Genomic DNA, 27,427 nt, shown 5'->3' with positions numbered 1-27,427 from the left:
TAAACAAACTGACAGCACTTCCAGTGCAGGAACATGTGGTTTCATTCTCCTGATTGGTTTCACCCAAAGCCTGGCCAGGGCTCAAGGAGGAACCAAGGGAGTTGACTTTGATCCTAAACCCTCAAACAAAGCCAGATGTGGCCTTGTCTGGTTTCTAAATACAGAAAGGTAAATACAGGTTTCACCAGTGAACAGATACATAGATTGTATTGCTAATAATAATTCAGTAATGATCAGCTTCAAATATAACCTTTGTTTGGAAGGTTCATGGAGAGGTCAGCTTTGGCCCAGGGCCTGTTGTTCAGGCCTTAGTACTGCAATGGGTCCTTTGACCTTCATAACTACAACCTTCATAACAATTCTTTGGATAACAGAGTCTTAGATTTAGGTGTTAGGCGTAAAGGCACTGTCTCTTGTTCTTCAACTAAGTGCCACTGAAGTTCATTACTCAGAGGTATAATTTGCATTCCTTTTAAAACATGACTAAATTAGTTGCTATTCTCTATGTTCTTTATCAAATCCTCTTTTTTTCTTGAGACTGTGTCTCCTTTCAGACAAGTCTCAGTGCTCCATTTTCCAGCAAAAAGTGTCACAACAACTCTAACATGGAATCATAACACACCAAGTGCACACACTGCATTGATTACAGACACTGCAGTGTAATGCATTTCACAGCAGCCTCCAATTTGGCAGCCATGAAGCCAATCCCACCAAGAAGAATTTTCTTCTTTCTGCCACTCTTCTACTGCTCTTTCTATTGAGGTGATTCCTGACTGTTGAACTCCAAACCCATCACTGATACAAGTGGAACATTCCTGTCCTAGAATAGCACAGATTCCTCCCTGGACAGAAAGCAGATAATCCAAGGCCATGTGGTTCTGTAGAGCTCCCATTGGTGTTTGTTGGAGCTCATAGGATGTGCTATTCGATATTTTAGCAGTATCATTTGCTACTTCTTCTAATAATAAATTTATTATATTATTATATATCATATATTATATATAGAAATATTATATAATATTCTTATATAATAATCTGTAACATAAACTCCACAGGACAAGGCAATGCACAAGGCACACAGGGTGAACCAGAATCTTTGGCTTTCTGAAATCAAAGGCACTCTTTGGGTGGAAAATATTCCCTTGGCCCCAACTCCTTCCTGTGGTTGTTGCCAAAGTACACAAAAGGGTGGCACTGTAGCTGAGAGTGGTGTAACACTGACCCTGAGCAGCTCCAGCACTCCAAGCTCTATTGACATTGTGAGTGATGTTCAAGCACAGAAATCCTTTCACGCTGTTGTTACGGTGAACTCAGTATTTTTATCGCAGGCATCATGATTAGCAGAGATTGAAATATTCACAAGTCCCTGAGGATTAAGTGGAGGAGAATTAAGGCCACACAGGCTACATTCACAGTGCCCAACCACTGCCCTGTTGCTGGTGCTGTTGAAATAGAATCAACTTACAGAGTCCATCACAGAAATTACCTCTGGAGTGTGAAATAAAATGAAACTATCCACCGGGAGAAAGAAAAACCGCAACTTCTTGACTCGCTTCATTGTTTCCTCCTGGCACCAGAAAATGGAGAAGCCAAGAGGAATTTCCAGCCACTGCTGATCCCAGTTGGAGCCCAGCCTGCTGCAGAGTCCCAGTGGAATCTGAGCCCAGCCCAGGGAGCTCCCAGAGTGTCCTGGAGATTCTTTCTCTGAATTCAGTCACACTTGCATTCCCGAACAAGTCCTGTTATCTCCTCCTCTTTTCTTAGGTTAGAACAGTCACAATGAAAACCTTACCAATGGCACAACTCCCCAGTCCACAAGGAAAAGAAAGGACAAGTTGTAAAGTTCTGCACACATTTGTCCTGCTTGGCTGCAAAAGTCGTGATGCACACACAGCCTGGAAAGCCAAGAGAAGCTGCAATTGGTGGCATATCTTGAGACAAAAGTCGGACCTTGTTCTCCAGGAAAGGTTCTTGAAAAGAGCAAACAGGGCTGTGGAGAAGATTCCTGGAAAACTGAAACAGCTTTCGGGAAGTGAAATGAAAATGCAAAGAAACAATCCAAGATGCTTTCCTTTATTTCTGTGCTCTCCTTTTCCATGTTGTGCTACTTCTCCATGCCATTAATTGCAATAGGATCTCACCTCGAAGATCTATGGCTTAGCAAGTTTTAGACTCCCTGAAATACTGTGAGTTACACAAAGTTTGTCTTCCCCCGTTTTCTTGGAAAGCAATGCTGGAGACACAAGTGCAATTCTTGGGTCAGGTATGAATTCTAGAGACAGGGAATGTGCCCCGGTAGTGTTTGACCCTCAGCAGGGACAATGCACAACAGCAGCCAAAGGGATTGCTGTGCCACTGTGCAGCAGTCAAGGCTCTGGATGTGGGCTGAACACGGCAAAGTTCCCATGTTTGGACAGACTCAGGGGCTGCCCCCGGGGGCGCGCGGGGCTCGGCCGTGGGGCGCGTGGGGGCGAGCGGGGAACGGACAAACGGCCACTCGGACAAACGGCCACTCGGACTAACGGCCCTGGAGCTTCAGTTGCAGCGGCGGCAGCGGCGGCAGCGGCGGCAGCAACGACAGCGAAAGCTCTTCGACCCTCTCCGTCCCTTCCTCCTGCACCTTCTCTCGCTCTCCCCCTTTCTCTCAGCCTCTCCCGCTGTCCCTTTCCCTGTGTCCCCTCCTTTCCCGGTGTCCCTCTCCCCCTGCCAGCCCGGACCATGCCCCAGGCTCACCCCCAGCCCCGGCCGGGGCTGCCCCCTCCCCGTCCCTGGGCGTCCCGCCGCGCTCTCACCTCCTCCCGGCACTCGCCATCGTGGCTGTGGCGCTGCTGGGCGGGCATCAGTGGCTGGGTCTGGGGCGGCATCGCCACCCTTTGGCTCCGCCTGTCCCGAGCCTGGCCCCGGCCTCGACGCAGGGTCCAGTCCCGACCCCGACCGCGGCCCCGGCCTCGACCCTGGCCCCCGCTTCGGCCCCAGCTTTGGCCCCAACCCCAGCTCCGGCCCCGTTACCGGCTCCTCCCGGGGCCCGCGGAGGACACACACGGCTCGGCTGCTCCCGCCACCTCCGCTGCGCCTTTCCCGGCCCGAGCTCCGCCGCTAGGCAGTCCAGCCGCCGGCCCCGAGCTGCCCGTGACCCGTTCAGAGGGGGATGCCCGGCCCGGGGCGGTGCAGAGGCGGTCGGGGGCCGTGTCTGTCCCCGGGCCGAGCGCTGACGGCCGCGTGTCGCCCGCAGGGAAGGCGCAGGAGGCCCTGCAGGAGCGGTACCGGCTGGGTAAGCTGCTGGGGAAAGGCGGATTCGGCAGCGTGTACACGGGGACGCGGCTGGCGGACGGCGCCCCGGTGAGTGGCGGGGCTGGCGGCGGGCAGAGGAGGAGGAGGAGGAGGAGGAGGAGGGTGGGGCTCGGCAGGGCGGGCGGCGAGCTGAGCCCGCTGTTCTCTCTTTCTCGCAGGTCACCATCAAATGTGTGTCTCGGGATCGCATCCATCATTGGGGCGAGTTGGTGAGTGAGCGGGGCCAGCGGCAGAGCCCGGGCCGTGCCGGGCGGGGATAAGCCGGGGCCCGGCAGGGTGGGAGCCGCCAGGACACCTCGAGGGAGGTAGAGCGGGCGTGGGGTGAGCGGGGGACGCAGAGCATCCCGGGCTGGCTGAGGGGTCCCAGAGCCCTGGCAAGGCCTCAGCCCTGCTGATGACATCGTGGTCCTCCTGCAGCCCAATGGCACCCGTGCGCCCCTGGAGATCGTGCTGCTGGACAAGGTGTCCACTGGGTTCCACGGTGTTGTCCAGCTCCTGGAATGGTTTGAGCTCCCCACCAGCTTCTTGTTGGTGATGGAGAGTCCGGAGCGCTGTCAGGACCTGCGTGATTTCATCCTGGCTCGCAGGTTCCTGCCGGAGGAGGAGGCTCGGCGGCTGTTCTGCCAGGTGCTGGAGGCAGTGCGGCACTGCACCAGCTGCGGGGTCCTCCATAGAGACATCAAACCTCGCAACATCATCGTTGACCTGTGCACCGGACAGCTGAAACTGATCGACTTTGGTGCTGGCACCTTCCTCCGACGCACAGTCTACACCAAATTTGCAGGTGAGCCATCCCAGGGGTTGCTCCGGGGCGCCTCATGGCCCAGCCTGGGTGTAGCAGCAGGGATTCCCCCATTTGCTGCAGGTCATAGGATTGCTTCTTCAGCCAAGTTGCTTTTGGGTGGGAGGACCAGCTCTTGGCCCTGCCGAAAGCCTTCAGCATCCACTCTGCCCTGGACTGGGGCTGGGGCAGGGGCAGCCAGCCTGACAAAAACCCCCATGGGGTAGCAGTGAGGGGGGTCAGACCCTGTGCCCTGGCTGGTTTGGTGTGCAGGCGAGGAAGGGCTTAGACTGCTCCACTCCCCTTGTTTGCCTTGGCTTATTTATGTTTTATGGGGGCAATGCAGGCAGGGAGGAGAGTGGTTTTTCCCCACCACTGGGTGGGTTTTTCATTTGCATGTCATGATTGGGCACTCCCAGGGCTTCTGCTGCCCACTTCCAGCCCCAGTGGCTTCTTTTCCAACCCCAAGTTTGTACACAAGTTCCAGGTGCTGGTGAGAGGGCAGCAGGTCACCCCGTGTGCCACTGGTGCAGCCCCTGCATGCCCAGGGATGCCGGGGTGAGGCTCTGCGATCAGCAGCATCCCCTGATGAACTCCATCTATATTCCATAGGAACCCTGTCCTACAGCCCACCAGAATGGACCCAGCTCAGATGCTCCACTGGCAAGGCAGCAACAGTCTGGTCCCTGGGTATCCTGCTGTACCAGATGGTCCGTGGGAAGCACCCATTCAGGAGGGGCCAGGAGATCATCTGGGGGTGGATCTTGTTCCCACAACAGCTCTCTCAAGGTAAATCTCTATGGCATAGGGGGAATACCAGTGTTGGGAGAGAGCAGCAGGCTCATGAGCATCCTGCTCTGGCAGCTGCTGAGGAGGTGGCACATGTCCTGTTCTCCTGCTCTCCTCCAAAATAGAGAATCCCTGGGGAAGTTAAGGCTGAGCTCTGAGCACACGCAGCATGGCCTGGGCACGGGAACGGGGAGGGAAAAGTGGACAGGAGCCTTCTCCAACTGACTGGCAGTTTCTGGTTTCTCTCCTCAGAGTGCCAAGATATTATTAAGAGATGTTTGTCCATAGAACCCTTGGACAGGCTATCGTTGGAAGACCTCTTCAATGATCCTTGGATGCAGGATGTTCATTTGCCGTAGAAGATGGGAGAGATCCATGTGCACAGTTTGATTCAGGGGCCTGGCAGGTAACAGTTCCACACATCTCTTGGCAATCAGAAGCAAAGCAAACCAGACGTTTTTTGACCTGCTTGTAGCTCTGAGCAGGGATCATCAGGAGGGAGCTCACAGCTCTTGTGCTGGAGCTGAGCTGGAGATGTGCTCTGGCAAGCACTGGTGGCCACCATCCACCCTGGTTTTGCTTGTCCTGGTTCATTCTTGTCTGCGGCCCTGGGCAGAACACTGACAGCCTGCTCTGACCTCCGGGGAAGGAGAAGGAAGCCCTGGAGAAGCTGGACCAGATGGGCTGCTGCTGGAGACATCAAGGACAGCTTCAAGGATTAGCACCTCTTCCTCGATCTGGCCATCTGTAGCTGAAGATGATTGACTTCGATTCTGGCGCCTTCTGCAAAGACACACTCCAGACCTAATGTGCAGGTGAGTCCCCAGCCAGGGGATGCTCTGGGCATTGCACAGCCTGGCTGGGCACCAAAGTTTCCCCTCTTTGCTAGGGTGGATGCAAAGAATTCTTCAGTTGGTTGCTAAGCTGCTCTTTGGCTCTGGGCATCTGCTGAGGAGGTGGATCTGCCATGGCTGGCTGGAGGCTGGGCACATGTCCTGCCCTCCTGCTCTCCTCCCAGAGGCAGCAATGATGGGGAAGTTTGGGCACAGCTCTGAGCACAGCCAGCATGGCCTGGGCACTGTGGGCAGCTGGGACAAGGGGGACAGGAGCCTTCAGCTGATGGGCAGTTTCTGGTTTCTCTCCTTCCAGCCGAGCTCTGCAGATGCTGAGGCTGCTCTGGGCTCTGCCAGGGCTCTGCTGAGGCTCAGCCCTGGGCACAGCTGGGTCTGCTCTGCCCTCCCATTGCTCTGACAGCTCTGCATCAGACGAGCCTGTTCTGAGCACACCGACAGAGCTTTCTGCTTGTGCAGGTGAGTGAGACTCTCCTGCAGGCCCAGAGATTGCAGTGAGGGATACACATCCAATTGGCCAGAACCCAAACACTCCACAGTCCCAGCAGAACGCCTGTATCTCCACAGGTTGTTTTGTCTGTCCCACCCTTCAATCCTTTTGGGTTGGAATTGTGCAATTGCATTTCTTCCTCCTCTAGAATGCCACAAGTGAGCCAAACCTAGCAAGAGGGCTGTGTTCCTAAGGCAGTGCAGTCTGGAGTTGGTGAATGAAGAATTGCCCTTCTCCACTTCCAAACCAGAGCAAAAAGCTGTAAGTGGGACTTTGCATCTTTAGGAAACTACTGACAATTTCAAAGGGAATGTACAGCTCATTCACAGGGTGAGAAGGAAGGGCATCTTCTAAAGGAATTGAGGTTTGACAGAGTTTAGATTCCCTGTCCTGCTTGGAACTGTCAGGGCACAATCAATTTCTTATTGCTTCAACCACAATTTAAAAAACCAATATTGGAAACAAACCCCAAAATCTATTAAAAAAGGCTGCCGAGGTCAGTAAGATAGGTCCATGCTATCAGCACACTGACAAAGTAAAAAACTGAGTTCTCTTATTCAAAAGATCAGTTATCTTTTAATTCAAAGTCACAGAAGATTTTTCTCTACACACTTGGGTTTCTTTTCATCTTTCATATTTCATCTAGCTTTTTTTTCTTTTCCCTTTTTTTTTTCTTAAAACAGAGAACATGTCCTAAAAAAGAAATGTCCTTTGCTCCTGGTTCTCTAGTGAAGCAGCTCACTTCCTGGTGGCCCCGGGGCTTGGGGCACTGTCAGCACCTGCTGCTTCAGCCACTGCTTCTGCTGGCATTGAGAGCAACAACCAGATTGTGGCTGATCCCGAGGGAGCAGCAGCAGGGCCTGCCTGGAGCTGATCCCTGAGTCTGGGGCAGGGCTGGACAAATGACCCCACAGCAGCAGCAGCAGCAGCAGCAGCAGCGGCAGCGGCAGCAAATGGATCTGACTTTGAGCACAGCCCCTGCCACTCTTGCCTCCTCTTTGCAGTGGTGTCACAGCAGCCTGAGGCACCTGGGAGCCCTCAGTGCCAGCAGGGACTTGAGATGGCAGGCCCTGGGCTCCTGGAGGTTGTGCAAGGAACACAGCTGGGCACTCTCTGTCCATATGGAGCTTGCAGATGGAAAAGGCTGCTGTGCCCAGGCAGCTCCAAGGGCAGAGAAATGAGGCTCTTGAGCACTTGATCTGGGCCAGTTCCACAGTCCTGGGCAGCAGCCAGCGAGCAGAGGGGGAACAGAGGGCACAGCAAGAGGGACAAATGCAGTCAAGTGCAGAGACTGGAGAGAGCCAGGCCTGGCAGAAGGAACAGCTGCTTCCTTGCACTCTTGAAGAAAGCTCTTGGCTGTTTCAGAGCACTGGAAGGCGTGAAGGGCAGAGAGGAGGCGACACCAAACAATGCTCCTGTTTTCACACCCTCCCCTCTCAGTGTCCAGAAGGAATTGGATGAACTGTATTCTTCTCTCTGAGTCATCTCCTTCAGCATGAGCAGCTTAGCACCAGGAGCTAAAGGGCCTGAAGCCTTAGGCCTCAAGAGCTGACCAAGAGGGAACTTTCTGAGCACAGTAATGCTGCTAATGTGGACCAAGCTAAATCCAGCAGATAGAATACTGGCATTATAGAATCCTTTCTGTTGGAAAAGACCTCTGAGCTCATCAAGCCCAGCCGTTCACCCAGCACTGTCAGCCCAGCACTAAACCACATCCCTGAAGTGCCAAGGCCTGAACAAGAGGCCTGACTGAGGCCTGAACAACAGGCCCTGAGCCAAAGGTGACCTCTCCATGAACCTTCCAACCAAAGGTTATCTTTGTATCCACTCATTACTGAAATATGCACGATCATTAGCATTGTGATAGATGTATCCACTAATTAGTGAATCATGTATTGACCTTTCTGTATTTAGAAGCTAAACAAGGCTATGAAATCCAACATCTGGCCTTGTTTGGGGGTGTATGGTCAAAGTCAAATCTCTTGGTTCCTCCTTGAGCCCTGGCCAGGCTTTGGGAGAAACCAAACAGCAGAATGAATCCAGCTGTTCCTGCACTGGAAGTGCTGTCAGTTTGTTTGTTCAGCACTCTCCAAGCTGGGCCCTCTCACAGCGAGGTTGGAGCCTCACCTGTGGCTGGACACAGCTGCAGGAATTCCCAGTGTCCAGAGTGGCTCTGCAGCCCTTGGCTGTGACAGCTTCCCCAGCTGATGTGTGGGGCTGGGTGATGGTAAAGTCTGAGGGTAACTGGTGATGGATCTTTCTAAATCATTACAGGCACTCTTTGGTAGGAATGATGGGGTGCATTGCTGAGCTTCTCCTGTTGTGATTCTTTGCTGCTTTGAACTGTAGGAAATTGCACTGATTCCTTCAGTTGGTGTCTGTGTCTTTGGTGCTGGCCCTGCCCACTGGCAAAACAAAATTGGCATAGTCTGTCCAGATCACAGCAAAATGTCGCTTTTTAAATATAAATGTAAGGAATCGGTCCCATCCAAGATTCCTGCTTGGGAAGACCTTCCCTATGGTTTGCTGGCTCTGGAGTGGGCTGAGGTCAGAGCACTGTGTGAGCAATGGGGAAGTCAGCTAAGAGAATCTGATCTGCTGGATGTATTAAAATACATCCAAAATTGCATATGGAAAAAGGAAAAGATCTTGTGGGTTTGGGAGGATGAGGATAAATTTTGTAACAGTATATTGTAAAAATCACCGACAGAAGGAACAATTGTTTTTTGAATGCTCCCACATGGAGCAACAGAAGTTTTTAATCTTGAGCTCAGATTTCTTTGTGGAAGTGAATTAATATTATAATATAATAAATATATATATCACAAAAATTATATGTAAAAATATAATTAAAATATGTGTGTATATATATACAAACTAAATAATAATGTGAAATAATGCTGACAATATTAATTTGTTACCTTTTGCTGCTCAGGGATGTAACACTAAATACCCTACAGAAAATGTTTGGCCAGGACCTGAACGTCAGTGACAAAATTGGCGAGTTTGGGTATAATGAATAAAGGAGGATAGGATGAAATTGGCTATTTTTATAGGGTTTTTGTATACTGTGATATGGAATGCTTTGTCTGTTACTGTGAGAACTTGTTGCAGTTTAAAGGATGTTTCAGCAGACTTTACCCTAGAGCTTCTCTACCCAGCCCGGTTCAGCGCCTCAGTGCTCCAAACCCTCTGTCCCAGGGCTGGACACTGCGCTCTCACCAGCCGGGGAGCCATAAGGCTAGCTCTGGTCCGTCTGCTTCCACAACCGGCGGTGATAAAGGAGGCGAGGAGGGTCTATGCGTTGTGTCCATGGAAGATGTTTATTCACATGGTGCAGCAGAGGCCAACGACCTCCCCGAGGCAGAGATGCCTCGAGGGCGAAGGCCTCACAGGCTCAGCACATGTGGAGCATAAACACACATGGAGCATAGACAGCAAGATGGCGGAGGGTAAGGGGTTTTATAGGGAAACAGAGAGGGGCAGGGACAGCACACAGGCCCAGTGACCTCTGGGTACAGGGGAGGTACAGGGGCGGACTTAGGAGTACAGGAACCAATAGGGGAAACCCGAGGGAGTGGCCAGGGCCACGTGGGGTTAGGGTACAGGAACCAATAGGGAAAACTGGGGGCGTGGCTAGGACTGTGTGGAGTAGGGAAGGCAGGACAATAGGTGACAAGTACAGTCGTTAAGAAAGGGGTGTGGGGAACTTGCAGCCATTATCACAATAAGAACTAACGTGATTAAGGCTGCTGGGTTTTTCATATACCACACTATCCACAAGCTGTAGGATTTGTGGAATGGATGGAAGGTGTGTTAAAAGAGCAGATGAAAAAACAAGGAGATGGGAACCTGTCCTGATGGAGAACCCCTTAGAGGTCCACTCCAGAAGCTGCAGGGCTGGATCTTTGTGCATTAGATTTAATGAGGGTAAATCAGAAGCAATGAGAGTTATCAATACCAGAACAGGAATTCAGATTCCTCCAGGACACTTTGGTTTAATAACTGCTCACTGGAGCTTGGCCTTGCAAAGTGTTCATGTCACGGGAGGAGAAATTGATGCAGATTATCAGGGAGAAATTCAAGTACTTCTATGAAACAATAGTGACCAACATTGGATTATGCAACCCCATGACAGGGTAGGACCATTATTGATATTGTAGTTTTAAAAACAATTGTGAAAAAAGGAGATCCACCTCAAATCACTACTGCTTGTGGAGATAAAGGATTTGGATCCAGCAGTCCTAATAATGAAGCCAAGATATGGGTCCAGAGGCCAATTGGCCCTCCTGAGTCAGCTGAAGCAAAGACAACACAGTTTTAATCCTGAAACCTGGGCAGGAACAATGGGAATATGTCCCTGCAGCCAAGTGTTCTATGGGAGAACAAGTAGATGTTACAGGATGTTGTTTTACAGATCCTGCCAGACCAAATCTCCCTGTTTGTTCCCTTTGGAAAATGCTCTGATCCAGAGGGCTCCATGTGAAGGCTGATGTGACCCTGAGTGCCTTCCACAGGAATTCCAGCCAGGAGCCTGGAGCACCTCAAGGTCTGGGACCTGGCAGCTCTCCAGCCAAAGGGGAAAGGACCCCACCAAGCTGTCTTGGTTTGAAAGACAGGTGTCTCCCAAAAGAGGTTGAAAGCCTCCCTTAGAACAGAGAATGTGATTTTTCTTTTTTCCCTCCCTCTGAATTATTTAATTTTGTAAATCAAGGGCTGTCAGGCAAAAGTATGGGAAAAAAGGAATATCAGTTCTTTACTAGTATCTATAAACAAACAATAACAATAGCAACCACAACTAGAACCAGAAAACCAATAGCAGGTAACTTGTGAGCTGCTGAGCCTTTTCCCGTGTGGTGTAATCACGGTTGCAAGCAGCAGGGGCGCTGTTGAGCTCTCGGCCGGGCAGGGCAGGTGCGATGACTCCCGAGCGGCTGCAGGTGGCGCTGTGGCGCAGGGTCAGGTCAGCCTCAGGCAGCTGGATGATGGCGGACAGGCTGAAGAGCAGGCAGCCAGGCAGCTCAGAGCGGCAGAAAGCAGGGAGGCAGGATCAGGCACTGGCTCCCTCCCGGCCAGCAGCGAGGTAGCAAAGATTTCTGCAGTCACAGCAGACGCCGCGGTCTTGTGCGGCAGAGGGCAGGGGCAGGCAGCAGAGGCAGCCGGACTCTCCCGGCGGCAGCTGTGGGAAAACGCAGCCCGGGGAAACGCGCCCTTCCCAGTGGGAAGAAAAGTTGAATCAAAGCTCACCCAGCCAGGAGAGAAGAGAAACAGGGCACAGTTGGATTTCCTCTGGTAGCAGCTGGAAAGCAAAGAGCCAGCAGCCTCTACCCTCAGCGTCCGAACCACGAGAGAGCCTTCCCAGGGCCGGCTCTTCCCTTACCGTGCCCTGCCCAAAAACCTAGCTTTTGTCTTTTACAAAAGACTTGATCGCTCTAAACATCGGACTATTTGTTGCTTAGTAACAGGAATGGGAAGAAATTCTCAACCCCCGACACAAGCTTTGTTACCCACAGACACCGCAGTGAAGCTGAACAGCAAAGGACCTTGGGGCATTATTGTGGAATTAAAAAGGAGCCATCTCCATGGACAATGGAATTATTGTTCCTAACCCAAATGAGATTGAGGAAAAAGTCACTTGTCACTAAAGAACTACTTATGTCTATAAGTTGTATCTTGATAGTCAACCAGAATCTTTGTTTGCCAGAAACACTCTGGAGTTTCACTAAGGGATTAGTCATAAGAATTCTTATGAAAATGTAAAGATCAAGGTAGCTAAAATACTCAATGTAACTTATTGCTGGGTATGTTCTCAACCAATGTTGGGAGGAATGGGATTGCCTTGGAGGGCCCACCCTACGGGGTGGGCAGAACTCTCTCAATGGGCTCTGACTTGTAACGGAGTCAGTGAAGGGACAGTTAAAGAAAATTATACTGTGGAACAAAAGAGTACAATGTTCAGTTTTACAGGATTCAGTAAGATTTCCCTTCAGGAGAAACCTACCCTGTTATAGTTAGAGGCCAAAATGTGAAAGGATTTATATGCTTTAGCATTACTGAAAAAGTCAATAGAACTTGGGGTGCTGGAGCTGCTCAGGGTCAGTGTTACACCACTTTCAGCTGCAGTGCCACCCTTTTGGGTACTTTGGCAACAACCACAGGGAAGAGTTGGGGCCAAGAGAACATTTTCCACCCAAAGAATGCCTTTGCTTTCAGAAAGCCAAAGATTCTGGTTCACCCTGTGCCCCTGTGTGTGCTGCCTCATCCTATGAAGTTTACATTAGGGAGCTGAATAGATTATTAGAAGAAGTAGCAAATGATATTAAAATATCGAATAGCACATCCTATGTGCTCCAACAAACACAAATGGAACTCTACAGAACTGCATGGCCTTGGATTATCTGCTTTCTGTCCAGGGAGGAATCTGTGCTATTCTAGGACAGGAATGTTGCACTTGTATTAGTGATGGGTTTGGAGTTCAACAGTCAGGTGTTAACATTGGGATAAAATGTTACTTAAAAATAGACTTTAGGAACAGGATAGGTAGGCACTACATGTACGGGGCTCAGCGACATGATCACGAAGATTGCTTAGAGAATGGGGATTGTTTTAGTGAAATCATGCGGATTAGCACCTGTGAAATAATTCAGAAATACTGTGGGAGAAGGGGGGCTTAAAGTCATGCTTGGGGGGAAACAATGGAACAATGATAAGTTGATAATTAACATATGATTACATCACTGTTCTGTAAGGGAAGGTATAAAACTGGATTCACTTCAAATCCATGTTGAAGTCAGATTTGGGTAGATATTACACCCCAGCTTCCCGAGCTCGAATAAAGGCACCTGCATATAATCATTCAGTGATTATGTGTTTTCCACGCTAACACAGGAACCACCTCAATAGAAAGAGCAGTAGAAGAGTGGCAGAAAGAAGAAAATTCTTCTTGGTGGGATTGGCTTCATGGTTGCCAAATTGGAGGCTGCTGTGAAATGCATTTGTGGCAGTGACTGTAATCAATGCAGTGTGTGCACTTGGTGTGTTATGATTCCATGTTAGAGTTGTTGTGACACTTTGTGCTGAAAAATGGAGCACTGAGACTTGTCTGAAAAGAGACAAAGTATCAAGAAAATTAGGGGATTTGGTAAATGTGATAAATTACAGAAGGTATAGTTCACAAAATCATTTAGAAAATCAATAACTTTTAATTCTTTACTTTTGCTAAGCTCTGCTTTTTAGTTTTGCTTTAACAGAAAGAGTTCCTGTTTGAGTGTCAAACTGTTCTGCTGAAGATTTGCAACAATTGTAACTCTTTTCGAAAGGCCGCTCAGCAGCCTTGTGTGATTCCCACAGGACACAGTCTAACTGCTATGCAAGAAAGAAACCCCCCCCAAAAAACCTGCGTACCCCTAATCACTACCAACCAACGCAGAGAGTGACGATTCCACGGCCAATCGAGACACCCAAAGGAACGTCAGTCAAACCCACGAGGGCACTCAAGGGAGGGGGTAAAGAGAGCTATAAAAAATGATGATTTGCCATCTTCGGGTGCGGTGCTGTAGGCGTAGCAGGGAGGCTCGCCGCGCCCGCCCAGCGCTGTAACTTGGCTGCTATCTGCTTGCTCAATTAATAAATTCTTTAATTGGCTCTACGTCTCTGATTGATTTTTGAGACTCAACTTATAACAATTTGGTGCCGTGACTCGGATAGGGAAATTCCCCTGGAGTTCCCCAAAGGGAGGCGCCCCATCGTGATTTGACGGCCTGGAGGGGACACTTCACTGGCGCACCCCTACCCAACGGACCTAAATTCCGGATATCAGCCAAGGGTTCAAGGCCCCTGAAACTTCGTGCACGGAAGCCACAAGACGCTGGACAGCGGAGTGTGAGTATCAGTTGAGACACAGAGACACACATGGCGTGGGTGGTCGGGGTGGTTTTCCCGGAGTGCAGCGTGTGAGACGTCCATTTGCAGATGAAGTGATTGTGGACTCCCCAGTAGCGCAGTTCCTGTTCCCCGCGAGGGATCAGGTCGCGACCGGGAGGAAGCAAGTGTTGTGTTGTTGGTGCGTGTGAGGGCACTCCGGAAGATGGGACAGAGGAAAAGCAAGCCCCCTGGCCCCATGAAGGGGAGCGGGAGACTCCCAGGGATTCCCCCTGACAGTCCGTTAGGCATACAGCTGAAATATTGGGCTGATGACCCTCGGACCCAGGGGAAGAGTAAAAATAAAATGATCAACTACTGCATGGTAGTTTGGGGAGGCAAACAAATTAAAACTAATTCCCTATACTGGCCTATCTTTGGATCCGATGAGGATTACGTTTGCCAGGCTTTGAATCTTTGGGTTAACAGTAAAAAACCATTTAGTCAAGAGAAAAGCGATTATGCAGCACTTTAGCTTCCTTCTGCAAGGGGGGCGGGGGTGTATGTGCTCCAGAAGAAAAACAAATGGAAGAACCCTGCTGACGCTCCCCCACCATATGCACCCCCACTGCCTACAGCTTTGCCTGGCCGGGAAGGGGTGGGGGAAGTTCCACTAGACTTCAGCAGAGAGGGAGCAGCTCTGCCAGCAGAAGAAAGGGAAGGAGCAGCTCTGCCAGCAGGAGAAAGGGAGGGAACGGTTACGTTAGCAGGAGAAAGGGAGGGAACGGTTACATTAGCAGGAAAAAGGGGAGGTGCGGTCGAGCATGCAGTCCAGTTGCTATTTCCCGAGGAGCTAAAAAGCCCCTTGTCTGAACATGAGAATAACATTCCTAGAGGCCCGATCACCCGGAACAGAGCTCACAATTTATATCCCTTAAGGGAAGTAGCTATGGGAATGGTAAACCAGGCAGGTGGCAGCCAGGTACCAGGTATCGGGTATGTGGAAGTTCCCCTAAACTCTATGGATGTCCGAGAATTTAAGAAAGAAATGGGACATCTCTTAGAAGACCCCCTTGGGGTAGCAGAAAGAGTAGATCAGTTCCTGGGTCATAGTCTCTACACCTGGGATGAGTTGCAATCAATTTTGGGAATACTTTTTACAATGGAGGAAAGACGCATGATCAGAATAGCAGGCATGCGTATATGGGAAAACCAACATCCTCAGGGTCCCTTTGGTGATGTGAAATGGCCGTTACAGCGGCCCAATTGGGACAACCAAAACCCACAGGATCGGGTTAACATGCAAGACCTGAGAGCTATCATCATTCAGGGAATAAAGGAGGCAGTGCCTAGAGGGCAGAATATGCATAAAGCCTTTAATGACAGCCAGAAAAGAGATGAAGATCCTACCACCTGGCCGGAAAGGCTAAGAAGAAATTTACAACAATATTCTGGAATAGACCCTGATAGCTTGGCAGGCCAAACTCTCCTAAAGGTACAATTTGTGTCAAAAGGATGGCCTGATATTCGAAAGAAATTGAAGAAAGTAGAAAATTGGCAAGAGAGAGGGTTAGATGAATTGTTAAGAGAAGCACAGAAAGTGTATGTGAGAAGAGAAGAAGAAAGTTACAGAAGACAAGCGAAAGTGATGGCTGCGGTAGTGCGGAAGGAACATAAAAATGTAGGGGGCAGAAATAAGCTGCTTCGGTCAGGAAGCTCATGAGCTGAGGGAGGAAGCTCATGAGCTGAGAGAGGAAGCTCACGAGCTGAGAGAGGAAGCTCACGAGCTGAGGGAGGATTCTCACGGGCTGAGGGAGGATTCTATCCTCCGCAGAAAAAGGAGGACAAGAGCAAGGACATGAATGAAGTTATCTGCTTTTACTGCGAGAAGCCGGGACATGTGAAAAGAAACTGTAGACAGAGGATTGCAGATGAGAAAATGTTTGCTGAGGATTAGAGGTGTCAGGGGCTCTATTGGCTCGGGTCACATAAGACCACCGAGCCCTTGATAAAAAATTCTAATAGGACCCCAGCAACAAGAATTTGAGTTCCTTGTGGACTCAGGGGCTGAAAGATCAACAATTAAATCTTTACCATTAGGCTGTAAAATTTCCAAAGACACAGTGCAAGTAATTGGGGCAAAAGGGGAGCCTTTTGGAGTACCCGTAATAAAAGATGTATTATTTGAAACTCCATCGAAATTGAGAGTGGGATCATTACTACTGTTGCCAGAAGCTGAATTCAATTTGCTAGGACGAAATTTGATGATCGAATTAGGTATTGGATTACAAATAAAAGAAAATGGGTTACAAGTTAAATTATATGCCTTGTCCACCCAGGATGAGGAAGAAATTGACCCACGAGTATGGTATACACCAGACACTGTGGGTAAACTCAGTATTGAACCAATTACTGTCACTCTCAAACACCCAGAAATACCGGTTAAAATAAAGCAATATCAAATATCTGAGGAGGGCAAGAGGGGCCTGCAATCAGAAATAAAACAATTATTAGAACAAGGTATCCTTGAGCCATGTATGTCCCCCTACAACACACCAATTCTGCCAGTTAAGAAACCAGATGGCAGCTATCGATTGGTCCATGATCTAAGAGAGATAAATAAAAAGACCATTGAACGATTCCCAGTAGTGGCCAACCCATATACCATCTTAAGCCAACTGGGACCACAGGATACATGGTAGAGTGTAATCGATTTAAAGGATGCCTTTTGGACCTGTCCGCTCGATGTAAGTTGTAGAGACTACTTTGCATTTGAGTAGGATGACCCAGATACACATATCAAACAGCAACTCCGATGGACAGTATTACCACAAGGATTTACAGAGTCTCCAAATTTGTTTGGCCAAGCATTGAACCAAATCTTGAAGAATTACCAACTAGGACCCTCCGTGAAGTTAATCCAATATGTCGATGACCTCCTCATAGCCGGACCACAAGAGGGAAATGTCCGAAAAGAAAGCATCAAACTATTAAACTTTCTGGGTTCTCAAGGTTTGAAAGTATCAAAACCTAAATTACAATTCCCAGAACAAGAGGTAAAATATTTGGGACACTGATCAGTGAATGGAACCAAGAAACTAGATCCTAGTCGGGTCCAGAGCATATTAGATCTGCCTCCTCCGACAACCAAAAGAGAGATCAGACAAATATTAGGGCTATTTGGATACTGTAGACAATGGATTTTGAGCTATAGCCAAAAGGTAAAATTCCTATATGAAAAACTAGCTCATGATGGCTTGCTAAAATGGGAAAAGCAAGACGATGAGGCTTTCCAAAGTTTGAAACAAGAACTAATCAATGCCCCTGTACTAAGTCTTCCAGACTTAACTAGACCTTTCTGCCTCTTTGTGAATATAGAAGAGGGAACGGCATATAGAATACTTGCTCAAGATTGGGCTGGGAATAAAAAACCTGTACGTTATCTATCCAAATTATTAGACCCAGTGAGTAAAGGGTGACCCACTTGCCTACAGGCAGTAGCTGCGACTGCCCTGATGGTAGAAGAAACAATAAAAATCACCTTTGGGAGTGAACTTCAAGTGTTTTCCCCACACGACATAAGGGGAATCTTAGCCCAAAAGGCAGAAAAGTGGATTACAGATGCCAGGCTGTTAAAATATGAAGGGATATTGATAACATCGCCTAAACTGACCCTAGAAACTACATCGCTCCAAAATCCAGCCCAGTTCCTATACGGTACCCCCTCCTCAGAACCACTGGCACATAACTGTCTCTGAGCTATAGAACAACAAGCAAAGATCAGGCCTGACCTTGAAGAGGAACCACTCAGGGAGGGCAGAGAATTTTATATAGATGGATCTGCTAGAGTTGTAGAGGGGAAGAGGAAATCTGGATATGCAGTAATTGGGGAAAATCTTGAAGTACTCCAGTCAGGACCCTTAAGTCCTACTTGGTCAGCACAAGCCTGTGAGTTATATGCTTTACTGCAGGCATTAAAAATTTTGGGTTCTGATAAAGGAACAATTTATACAGATTCCAAATATGCTTTTGGGGTAATACATACATTTGGGAAAATATGGGAAGAGAGAGGTCTGATTACATCTCGAGGGAAAGGACTCATTCATGAACAACTAATTAAAGATATTTTAAAAGCTGCTAGAAAACCAGAACAACTAGCTGTAGTATATGTAAAGGGACATCAAAAAGGGATTAATAAAACTATCCGGGGTAACAATACAGCAGATCGAGAAGCTAAACGTGCAGCTTTACTAAATATAAAAATTGTGAGCAAACCTGGTGACCCCTGGAGACACCCACGGCTAGACTGTGAGAGCTGCGCCCCAGATCCAGAAGACCATCCCTGTTATTCCTGCCTAAAGGAATTGAGCCCAGATGATGCATTTGTATGTAGCTGCTATAATCCTTACAGAGACCACTGCTATAAACATAACATAGATACTCAAGATCATGAAAAACTTACCTATAACCCATACTGTGGAGATATAGAATATGTTGTGCCAAAGCTACTAACCTTTACTGCAAAAGAAAAAGAAAAACTAACCCAAACAGGGGCAGTTGAAAATCCAGAAGGGAAATGGATGCTAGCCGATGGGAAGGAAATTTTACCTAAGGGCATGGCACTCCGGGTATTAAGAAAGTTACATAAAAAGACACATTGGGGCACACAAGCTTTGGTAGATCATTTTGCCAACAAGTATATGTGTATAGGAGTATATAATCTGGCTAAACAAATAACTATGGGATGCATAACCTGCCAAAAAGTGAACAAACAGTATTTGAGAAAAACGATCCCAGGGGGGAGAGAATTGGCCCACCGCCCATTTTCACATGTACAGGTGGATTTTACTGATCTACCCCAAGTGGGACGATATAAACACTTACTCGTTATTGTAGACCATCTAACTCACTTTGTGGAAGCCATTCCTGTGGCTAGCACAGTTTTTCCATGAGAAGTTTTCTTGTGTTTTGTAAATAAAGATAAAGTTTGGATGTTTTTGGAACAGTGTTTCAGAACTTGGGCAGTGCAGGCCTGGCCAATCAGGCCTGGGGGAAGGCTTCTGACTGACCAATCTGGGTGACTTTTGAGAACTCTATATATGTGATGAAATCAAAACAATAAAGGTCATTCCTTCTTGCCACTGAGAACCGATGCATTCATTACTCTGCTAGCTGCTCAACAGCGACACATTCCTACAACCAGAACCACAGCACAAACTGTTACTAAAGCTTTACTGGAGCAAATAATTCCCAGATATGGGCTAATTGAAGTTATAGATTCTGACAGAGGACCACATTTTATTTCCAAAGTGTCTAAATTGGTAGCAAATGCATTGGGGATTCGCTGGGAACATCACACACCTTATCACCCACAAAGTTCGGGGAGGGTAGAATGCATGAATGGGGAAATAAAGAAGCAGCTAACTAAGTTAATGATAGAAACAAAAATGAGTTAGGTGAAGTGCTTGCCTCTGGCTTTACTAAACATCAGGACACAGCCTCGCACAGATATTGGAGTATCACCATTTGAAATGCTATATGGAATGCCATTTGATGTAGAAATCCCTGCAGATCATCCTAAAATATCTGATGCCCATTTACAAACTTACATTAATCAGCTGTTTAATCGGAGGGAAAAACTCCAACAGAAAGGTTTAGTAGTCCAGAGGCCTTCCTTATGGATGCCAATACACAAACTTCAGGTAGGAGATGAAGTATTAATAAAATCATGGAAAGAATCCACACTCACCCCTCAGTGGGAGGGACCTTATGTCGTTTTACTCACTACAGAATCTGCTATTCGAACGGCTGAAAAAGGGTGGACCCACGCCAGCCGTGTAAAGAAGCTCACCCGAGATCCGACGTGGCAAATCATCCCGTCACAGCAACCTGAGGACTTAAAGATAAGACTTAAGAAACAATAAGTCTCCTATAACCCACATGAACCCTGTTAACATTTGTCTAAAGGAGCCTCCTCACACCCATACATGAGGTTACCCTTTCAGTCAGTATGCACAAGACTATGTGGGCAAATGTTATAATGCTGGTTGCATTTGTCATCCTTTTGTATGCTTTGTTTGCAAAGTATGCAAAGAGAAGTGGTGGACTCATTGTGGGGGAGGGCCACCCTCACCGGGGGTTTGCCCTCCTTGCTATAAAGCTGAAAGAGCTGAAACAATGCAAATGTTACAATTGGCAGTTAACCTGAGCAGATTAGAAAAGGGGTCTAAAGAATGGTGGAGGATCTTTGCCCAAGGCATTCACCCCGAGCTGTACTGTTACCACTCCAATGAACCTAAGCCCTTGGTGGCTGAACTTATCAAGAGTGAATGCAGAGTCGAGCTGGCATATTTACCTCTCACAGGAGAACCACTCAAACATAAAAACTGGAACAGTTACAAGATCCGCTGGAAACAGTGAACAGAAACCCATGGGTTCCCTGAAAAATTCTTTTGCTGCCGTGAAGAAAGACATTCCTGTGGCCAGCAGCAACCTGGTCGACAGGCGAGGCAGAAAAGAACCAATAGTAGGAATAAAACCTGAAATTATGACTTTGAACTCCCTTTTCACAAAACGGAGTAAGTCGGGGTGTTTGCCAACCAAATTGGGGAACAATCGGGCTTCACTTAAAATACCAAAGACAATGAGATCCACCGCTAAGACCTTGTCAATATCACATGCAGCAGTAACCTTGATAATAGCCTATCTCACTTGCTCGGTCTCCTGCGGCACTTCAACTCAGACACACCCACATCAGCCCTTTAAATGGTCTGTAATCAACATGTATACATCCACCGTGCTTGCAAGTGACAAAGTAATAGGTCCACAGGCACCCAATCTTACACTAAGCCTGAAATCTGTTATTGAAAGCTACCACTATGATGCAGTACACTTTTACATGTGTCCAGCATCTAACCCAGAGAAAAGCTACTGCAACTGGCCCGGTGAATATTATTGTCCATATTGAGGTTGCGAAATTATAACATCAGGAGGAAAGAAAAATCATGATAAATACCTAGATGCTCAGCTCTGGCCAACAGGTTGTGATCCGGGCATTGCAGCATACGTAGTACATCTCTTCTGCAAACGAATACAACTCACTGTATTAGAACCCACGAATACCATTTGGCTCCTAGGACGAACGTATGGGATTCGAGTTGTAGAGATTGGATACAATTATGGTGGGATGGTTAAAATAAAGAAAGAGCCTCTTCCTGAGAACCCAGAGCCCCTTCCTCAGAACCCACGAAATAGTTCACAGCAGGTACCACCAGGGCCAGGAAACCTACTTAAACTAATTACAAGTAGTTATCTTGCTTTGAATGCTACAAATCCAAATTTAACTGAACATTTCTGGCTTTGTTACACGCCAAAACCACTCTTCTATGATGCTATAGCCATTAGTGGTGAAGGGAACAAAAGTAATGATATCAATCCAACTCAGTGTGCGTGGAAAAAAAGCCTAGAGTTACAGGCCGAGGTAACCTTAGCACAAGTGATCGGCAGTAGCACCTGCATTGGTCAAGTCCCAAAAGAAAAGCAAAAACTATGTAATGAAACTATCAACAACCCAGCCACAAATAAAGAGCAAGCTAAATGGCTTTTGCCGGCCAAAAATACATTTTGGGTTTGTGCCAGCATCGGAGTCACCCCATGTATGCCTTTAAATGCCCTAAACACCAAAGATTACTGCATTCAAGTCATGATCATTCCCCGAATCAGTTACCATCCTGATGATTATGTGACAAATCATAATACCATGCCTGAACATCACCTAGTAAAAAGGGAACCAATTACAGCCTTAACCATCGCCACTTTATTAGCACTAGGAGCTGCTAGAGCTGGCACCGGAATAGCATCGCTTGTAAAACAGGGACGAGAGTTCTCTGAACTCAAGGTAGCTGTTAATGAAGACCTTGAAAAACTTGAAAGTGCCATCACTGCACTAGAAACCTCTTTGAGATCTCTATCTGAAGTGGTATTACAAAATAGGAGGGACTTAGAAGTCCTGTTCGCACAGGAAGGTGGATTATGTGTAGCATTAAACGAAGAATGTTGTATTTACGCTAATCACACTGGGGTAGCACGGGATGCAATGTCTGAACTGCGAAAGAGGCTAGAAAAGCGCAGATTAGAAAAACAAGCTATGCAACCATGGTATGAGAGATGGTTCAATTTTTCCCCTTGGTTAACCACATTACTGTCTGCTATCGCTAGACCTTTCATTGTGCTCCTTTTAGCTTTAACGATAGGCCCTTGCATTTTCAATCATGTAGTTACAATTATTAAAAACCGCTTAGAAGCAGCACACCTGTTACTCATCACAACGCATTATGAGACCATCTCAGATAATAGTGGTAACGAAATCTCAGGTGACAGCAATGATGCTGACTTAGAAGTTGAGTCATTTGAGTTGCCCTGATATAAGTTTGTGAACTAAAAATGAACAAAAAAGAGGGGAGAAACTGTGATAAATTACAGAAGGTATAGTTCACGAAATCATTTTGAAAATCAATAATTTTTAATTCTTTACTTTTGCTAAGCTCTGCTTTTTAGTTTTGCTTTAACAGAAAGAGTTCCTGTTTGAGTGTCAAACTGTTCTGCTGAAGATTTGCAACAATTGTAACTCTTTTCGAAAGGCCACTCAGCAACCTTGTGTGATTCCCACGGGACACAGTCTAACTGCTATGCAAGAAAGAAACCCCCCCCAAAAAACCTGCGTACCCCTAATCACTACCAACCAGCGCAGAGAGTGACGATTCCACGGCCAATCGAGACACCCAAAGGAACGTCAGTCAAGACCCACGAGGGCACTCAAGGGAGGGGGTAAAGAGAGCTATAAAAAATTATGATTTGCCATCTTCGGGTGCGGTGCTGTAGGCGTAGCAGGGAGGCTCGCCTAGCCCGTCCAGCGCTGTAACTTGGCTGCTATCTGCTTGCTCAATTAATAAATTCTTTAATTGGCTCTACGTCTCTGATTGATTTTTGAGACTCAACTTATAACAGTAAAGAACAGAGAATAGCAACTAATTTAGTCATGTTTTGAAAGGATTGGCAATTACAGCTTTGAGTAATGAATAGCACTTAATTGAAGAACAAGAGGTGATGCCTTTACACCTAATACCTAAATCTATTCTCAAAGATTATTATCAAAAGAATTGTTGAGAAGGTTGTAGTTCATCTGTAGGTCAAAGGACCATTGCAGTACTAAGGCCTGAACAGGCCTTTCCTGAGGCCTGAGCAATACCTGACCTCAAGATGAACCTTCCCACCAAAGGTTATATTTGTATCTTCTCATTAATGAAACATTATTAGCAATATGATCTATGTATCTGTGCATTGGTGAAACCTGGGCTTCCCTTTCTGTATTTAGAAATACACATCTGGCTGTGTTTCGGTGTGCAGGATCCAAGAAAACTCCCTTGGTTCCTCCTTGAGCCCTGGCCAGGCTTTGGGAGAATCCAAGAGCAGAATGAAACCAGATATTCCCTCACTAGAAGTGATATCAGCTTGTGTGTTTAACAGTGCCAAAGCTGGGCCCTCTCACAGTGAGGTTGGAAGCCTCATTGCCTGCAAAGGTGGATGCACCTGCAGGAATTTCCAGTGTCCAGAGTGGCTCTGCAGCCCTTGGCTGTGACAGCTTCCCCAGCTGATGTGTGGGGCTGGGTGATGGTAAAGTCTGAGGGTAACTGGTGATGGATCTTTCTTAATCATTACAGGCAATCTTTGGTAGTGACGACTGGGCGCATTGTTGATCTTATCCTTTTGTAATTCTTTGCTAATGATTCTGTGCATTGCTGAGCTTATTCTTTTGTAATTCTTTGCAGTTTTGTGTTATAATAAATTACACTGTTCCCTCAGTTGGTGTCTCTGTCTTTGGTACTGACACTGCCCACCAGCAAAACAGACACTGAGGGCCCCATAGAAGCAAAGGTGCATTGTGACACTGCAGGGCCTCATGTAACCCAGGGGACCATGGTGACACTGTGGGGCTTAAAGGAACCAAGGTGCCATTGTGACACTGTGGGGCATCATGAAGATAAGGAGACCATTGTGACATTGCAAGGCCTCATGGAGCCAAGGGGCCATTGTGACATCATGGGGACCTAACCAGCCAAGGGCCACTGTGACACTGTGGGGAACCATGGAACCAAGGAGAGCATTTTGACATTTCAGGGCTTCGTGCAACCAAGAATCTATTGTGATGCTGCAGAACCAAGGAGACCTTTCTGGGGTCCTTCTGGGCCCCATAGAAACAAGGGCCATTGTGACACTGTGGGGCATCATGGAACCAAGGGCCATTGTGACACTGCAGGGCTTTGTGGAACCATGGAGACCATTTGGACACTTCAGAGCCTCATGGAAACAAGGGGCTATTATGACACTCTGGGGCTCCATGGAACCATTCTGACACTGCATGGACTTGTATAACCAAGGGTCCATTGTTATCCTCTCCCTGGCACTGCCCAGTCCAGCCTCTCCCCACCTCTGCCCCAGCCCAGCAGAGCAGCCCAGTCCTATCTGGCCCTGCAGCAAGAATGGGAAGCAATGGAGGTCAGGGACAGCGACTCTGTGTCTGGAATGCTCAGGGGATCCTCAGCTCTGGCATCTCCTGCAGCCCCAGGACAGCCCTGCTGCCCAGGACAGCAGCAGAGAGTTTGCCCCGGGGCTCCTCAGGCAGCTCCTGCTGCCCCAGCTCTTGTCAGGACTCCTGTGCACACACACAAGGGCTCCTGCTCTTCTCCTGGCACATCCCAGCTGCCCACAGAGCCTTTCCCAGGGGATCACGGCTATGCTGGCCTGAGTAGGCATTGCTGCAGCCCCTGCCCTGCTCCCCACAGCCCCACAGAGCTGGGGGTGCTGCTCTGCAGACCATGGGGGCTGTGCTGCCCGGGGCCATGGGCTGCCTCTGCTGGGCTCTGCTGCTCCAGCTGGGACACACAGGCAGCTGATGGTGCTTCCTGCACTCACCCCTCCCACATGAGCTCTGCTGGGGCCATGGAGGCTGCTCAGAGCTGCCTGCCTTGTTCCAGGCCTGCCAGATGGCCTTGGGGCTGCCCTGGATCCTCCTCTGGAAGTTCCCTGAGGGTCAGAGGAGGCACTGCCCAGACTCCTTTTCCTGTCCCTGCTGTGTCCCCTGGGGCTGCAGAGCTCTCATGGGTCATAGCAGACATTCAGTCCTTTATCTCTGGGTGACTCTGATGCCTGGAACAGGCTACCTGAAAACTGAGGCCAAAACAATTAGGTGTATAAAAAGCAGACAAATTTATTCAAGGCCTTCAAGGTACATTCGGGCAAGCATAGTCTCCCTCAGGGACTACACCCAAAATGGATGCCAGGTCACAAGCTCTTTACCTTTTAAAAGTTTTGTCTTATTAGCATATTGGTCCCTAATTCTCCAATCACACCTTCAGGCGATGATACTGACAGCCCCAGGCCCTTCTCCCCACTTTCCACTGTTCAGATATTTTCAGGCCATAGGGTAACCAGTACGTCCTTGAATCTCTGTCCCAAGAGCTTTGTTTTGTTTAAATGTGTTGGGAACAGATGTTTTCAGCATTCTGTAAGCGCACAGAACTACACCATGTTACAGACACATGAAGAGAAAAAAAAAAAAACCAAATTATTAAGGCATTATTGTGACCCCAGGGATATCCCAGACCACATCACTTCATGCTCAGGATATGCAGTGGGGGGAAGAAGGAGGAAGGGGGGAGGTTTGGAGGGATGGCTTTTGTCTTCCCAAGTCACCGTTCTGTGGGATGGAGCCCTGCTCTCCTGGAGGTGCTGAACAGCTGCCCAGCCCTGGGAATGGCTGAAGGAATTCCTTCTTTTGCTTTGCCCATGTGGTGCCTTTTCTTTCCCTGTTAAAGTGCCTTGATCTCAACCCACTCCATTTTTTACCTTCCCAGCTCTCTTCCTGATCTCACTGGTGGGGAGTGACCGAGGGGCTGTGAGGTGCTGCCTGGGTTGAACCAAGACACCAATTGTCTGTGCTTTGCTTTGCAATATTTCAGATCAAGTGTGTGTTTCATTCACCTCAAGGAGTGTAACAAAAGTTTCCCAACAGCTTCTAAGAGATAGAATACCAAACATCTTGAAAGGGTTTATGGATAACTTTTAAAAACTTGTATGACAATGAGCCTGGAAAGCACAGATGCTTATTTTACCCAATGTTTAACAGGTACTCAATTTACTTGAGCATTTACTCAATGCTTAAGAGAGCTCCTGGGATTTACTGTGAAGAAATATTCAGGGATCCCTTGGAGAGCTCTCTTCTTCCTAATTTGCTTCACTGGGTTCTTCTTCTACTTTTACATGTTTATAATTTGAAAGTTATAAAATTTATGTTGTCTTTTGGAGGGGTAAATCCAACTAGTTTTCCATTCTGACTTTCAAGAAATTTCAGTGTCAGAGTTTGTGAATGACAGTAAATTCACTCTCATACAGATATACTGAAGAATTAATTGTTAAATTAATACTGGAGGGTGTGACATGCAGCCTCATTCAAAGTTATCATTTGTAGATGGCACACATTAAATCCTTTTATTGAAAGAATTTATGATCCCACTATTACTAATATTTTAGTAATATTACTCTAATTACTAATTAGAGGAATTTCCTGTTCCAGAGTCATGACAAAATTCTAACAGATCTAACTACATCAAATGTTATCCTTTGGATGTCTAAGCACGATGGACTTGACTTCTCCACGCTGATGTGAAAAGTTTCAGAGTTGTTTGTAGAACCAGAAAATCGTGGAACCCCAGAACAGTTTGGGTTGGGAGGGACCTTGAAGCTCATCCAGTGCCACCCTCTGCCATGGGCAGGGACACCTTCCACTATCCCAGGCTGCTCCAAGCCCCAATGTCCAACCTGGCCTTGGACACTTGCAGGGATCCAGGGGCAGCCACAGCTTCTCTGGGCACCCTGAGCCAGGGCCTGCCCACCCTCCCGGGGAACAAGTCCTTCCCGAGAGCCCATCCAAACCCTCAGAAACTGGAGTATTCACCATCATCTCCTCTTGCAATTTCCCAGTTTCAAAGGGAGCAATGTGAACATTTCAGCCTTTTTAGAAATTGTATTCCAACAGCTCCTCTCTGGAGTTCTTTCCTTTGCCTCCTGAACTGTGGGAGTTCTCCTCTGTTTTATTCTACATTATAAATGAGCAAATGATGGAATTCTCAACTCTGGTGGAAGGAAAACCTTTTTCCCAATGAGCCCAGTATTTGCACACCACAGTTCTTGACCCTAAACTTGGGGATGCACATGTTTCATGTGCAAGAGCCTCTGTATTTTTCAGTGGACCCTCTATCCTGATTTTAGAAGGGAATTCTCTGCTGAGTGTGCAATTATGTGAGTTAA

At 47.7% G+C, this 27,427-nt stretch overlaps 1 protein-coding gene and 1 long non-coding RNA gene across 2 annotated transcripts in view; both read left to right on the top strand.

Moving 5' to 3' along the window:
• The first annotated feature begins 2,230 nt into the window (after nt 1–2,230).
• Nucleotides 2,231–27,427, top strand: part of LOC146420216 (serine/threonine-protein kinase pim-1-like) — a 147,013-nt gene continuing 121,816 nt past the window's right edge. Inside the window, exons 1-4 of the mRNA XM_085048547.1 lie at nt 2,231–2,263; nt 2,995–3,339; nt 3,450–3,500; nt 3,709–4,075. Of these exons, the coding sequence (XP_084904673.1) occupies nt 2,231–2,263; nt 2,995–3,339; nt 3,450–3,500; nt 3,709–4,075 (796 nt within the window). The remainder of the gene's footprint in view (nt 2,264–2,994; nt 3,340–3,449; nt 3,501–3,708; nt 4,076–27,427) is intronic.
• LOC146420225 (uncharacterized) lies at nt 6,081–7,017 on the top strand. The gene is made up of 3 exons (XR_014849252.1): nt 6,081–6,171; nt 6,351–6,463; nt 6,886–7,017. It is a non-coding gene; the product is annotated as an uncharacterized LOC146420225 (long non-coding RNA).

Source organism: Lichenostomus cassidix, unplaced genomic scaffold (assembly GCF_008360975.1).
Source record: "Lichenostomus cassidix isolate B80296 unplaced genomic scaffold, HeHo_3.0 HiC_scaffold_44, whole genome shotgun sequence".
Lineage (NCBI taxonomy): Eukaryota > Metazoa > Chordata > Aves > Passeriformes > Meliphagidae > Lichenostomus > Lichenostomus cassidix.
The sequence above is the reverse complement of the archived record's forward strand: the minus strand, read 5'-3'. Positions and strand labels throughout refer to the sequence as shown.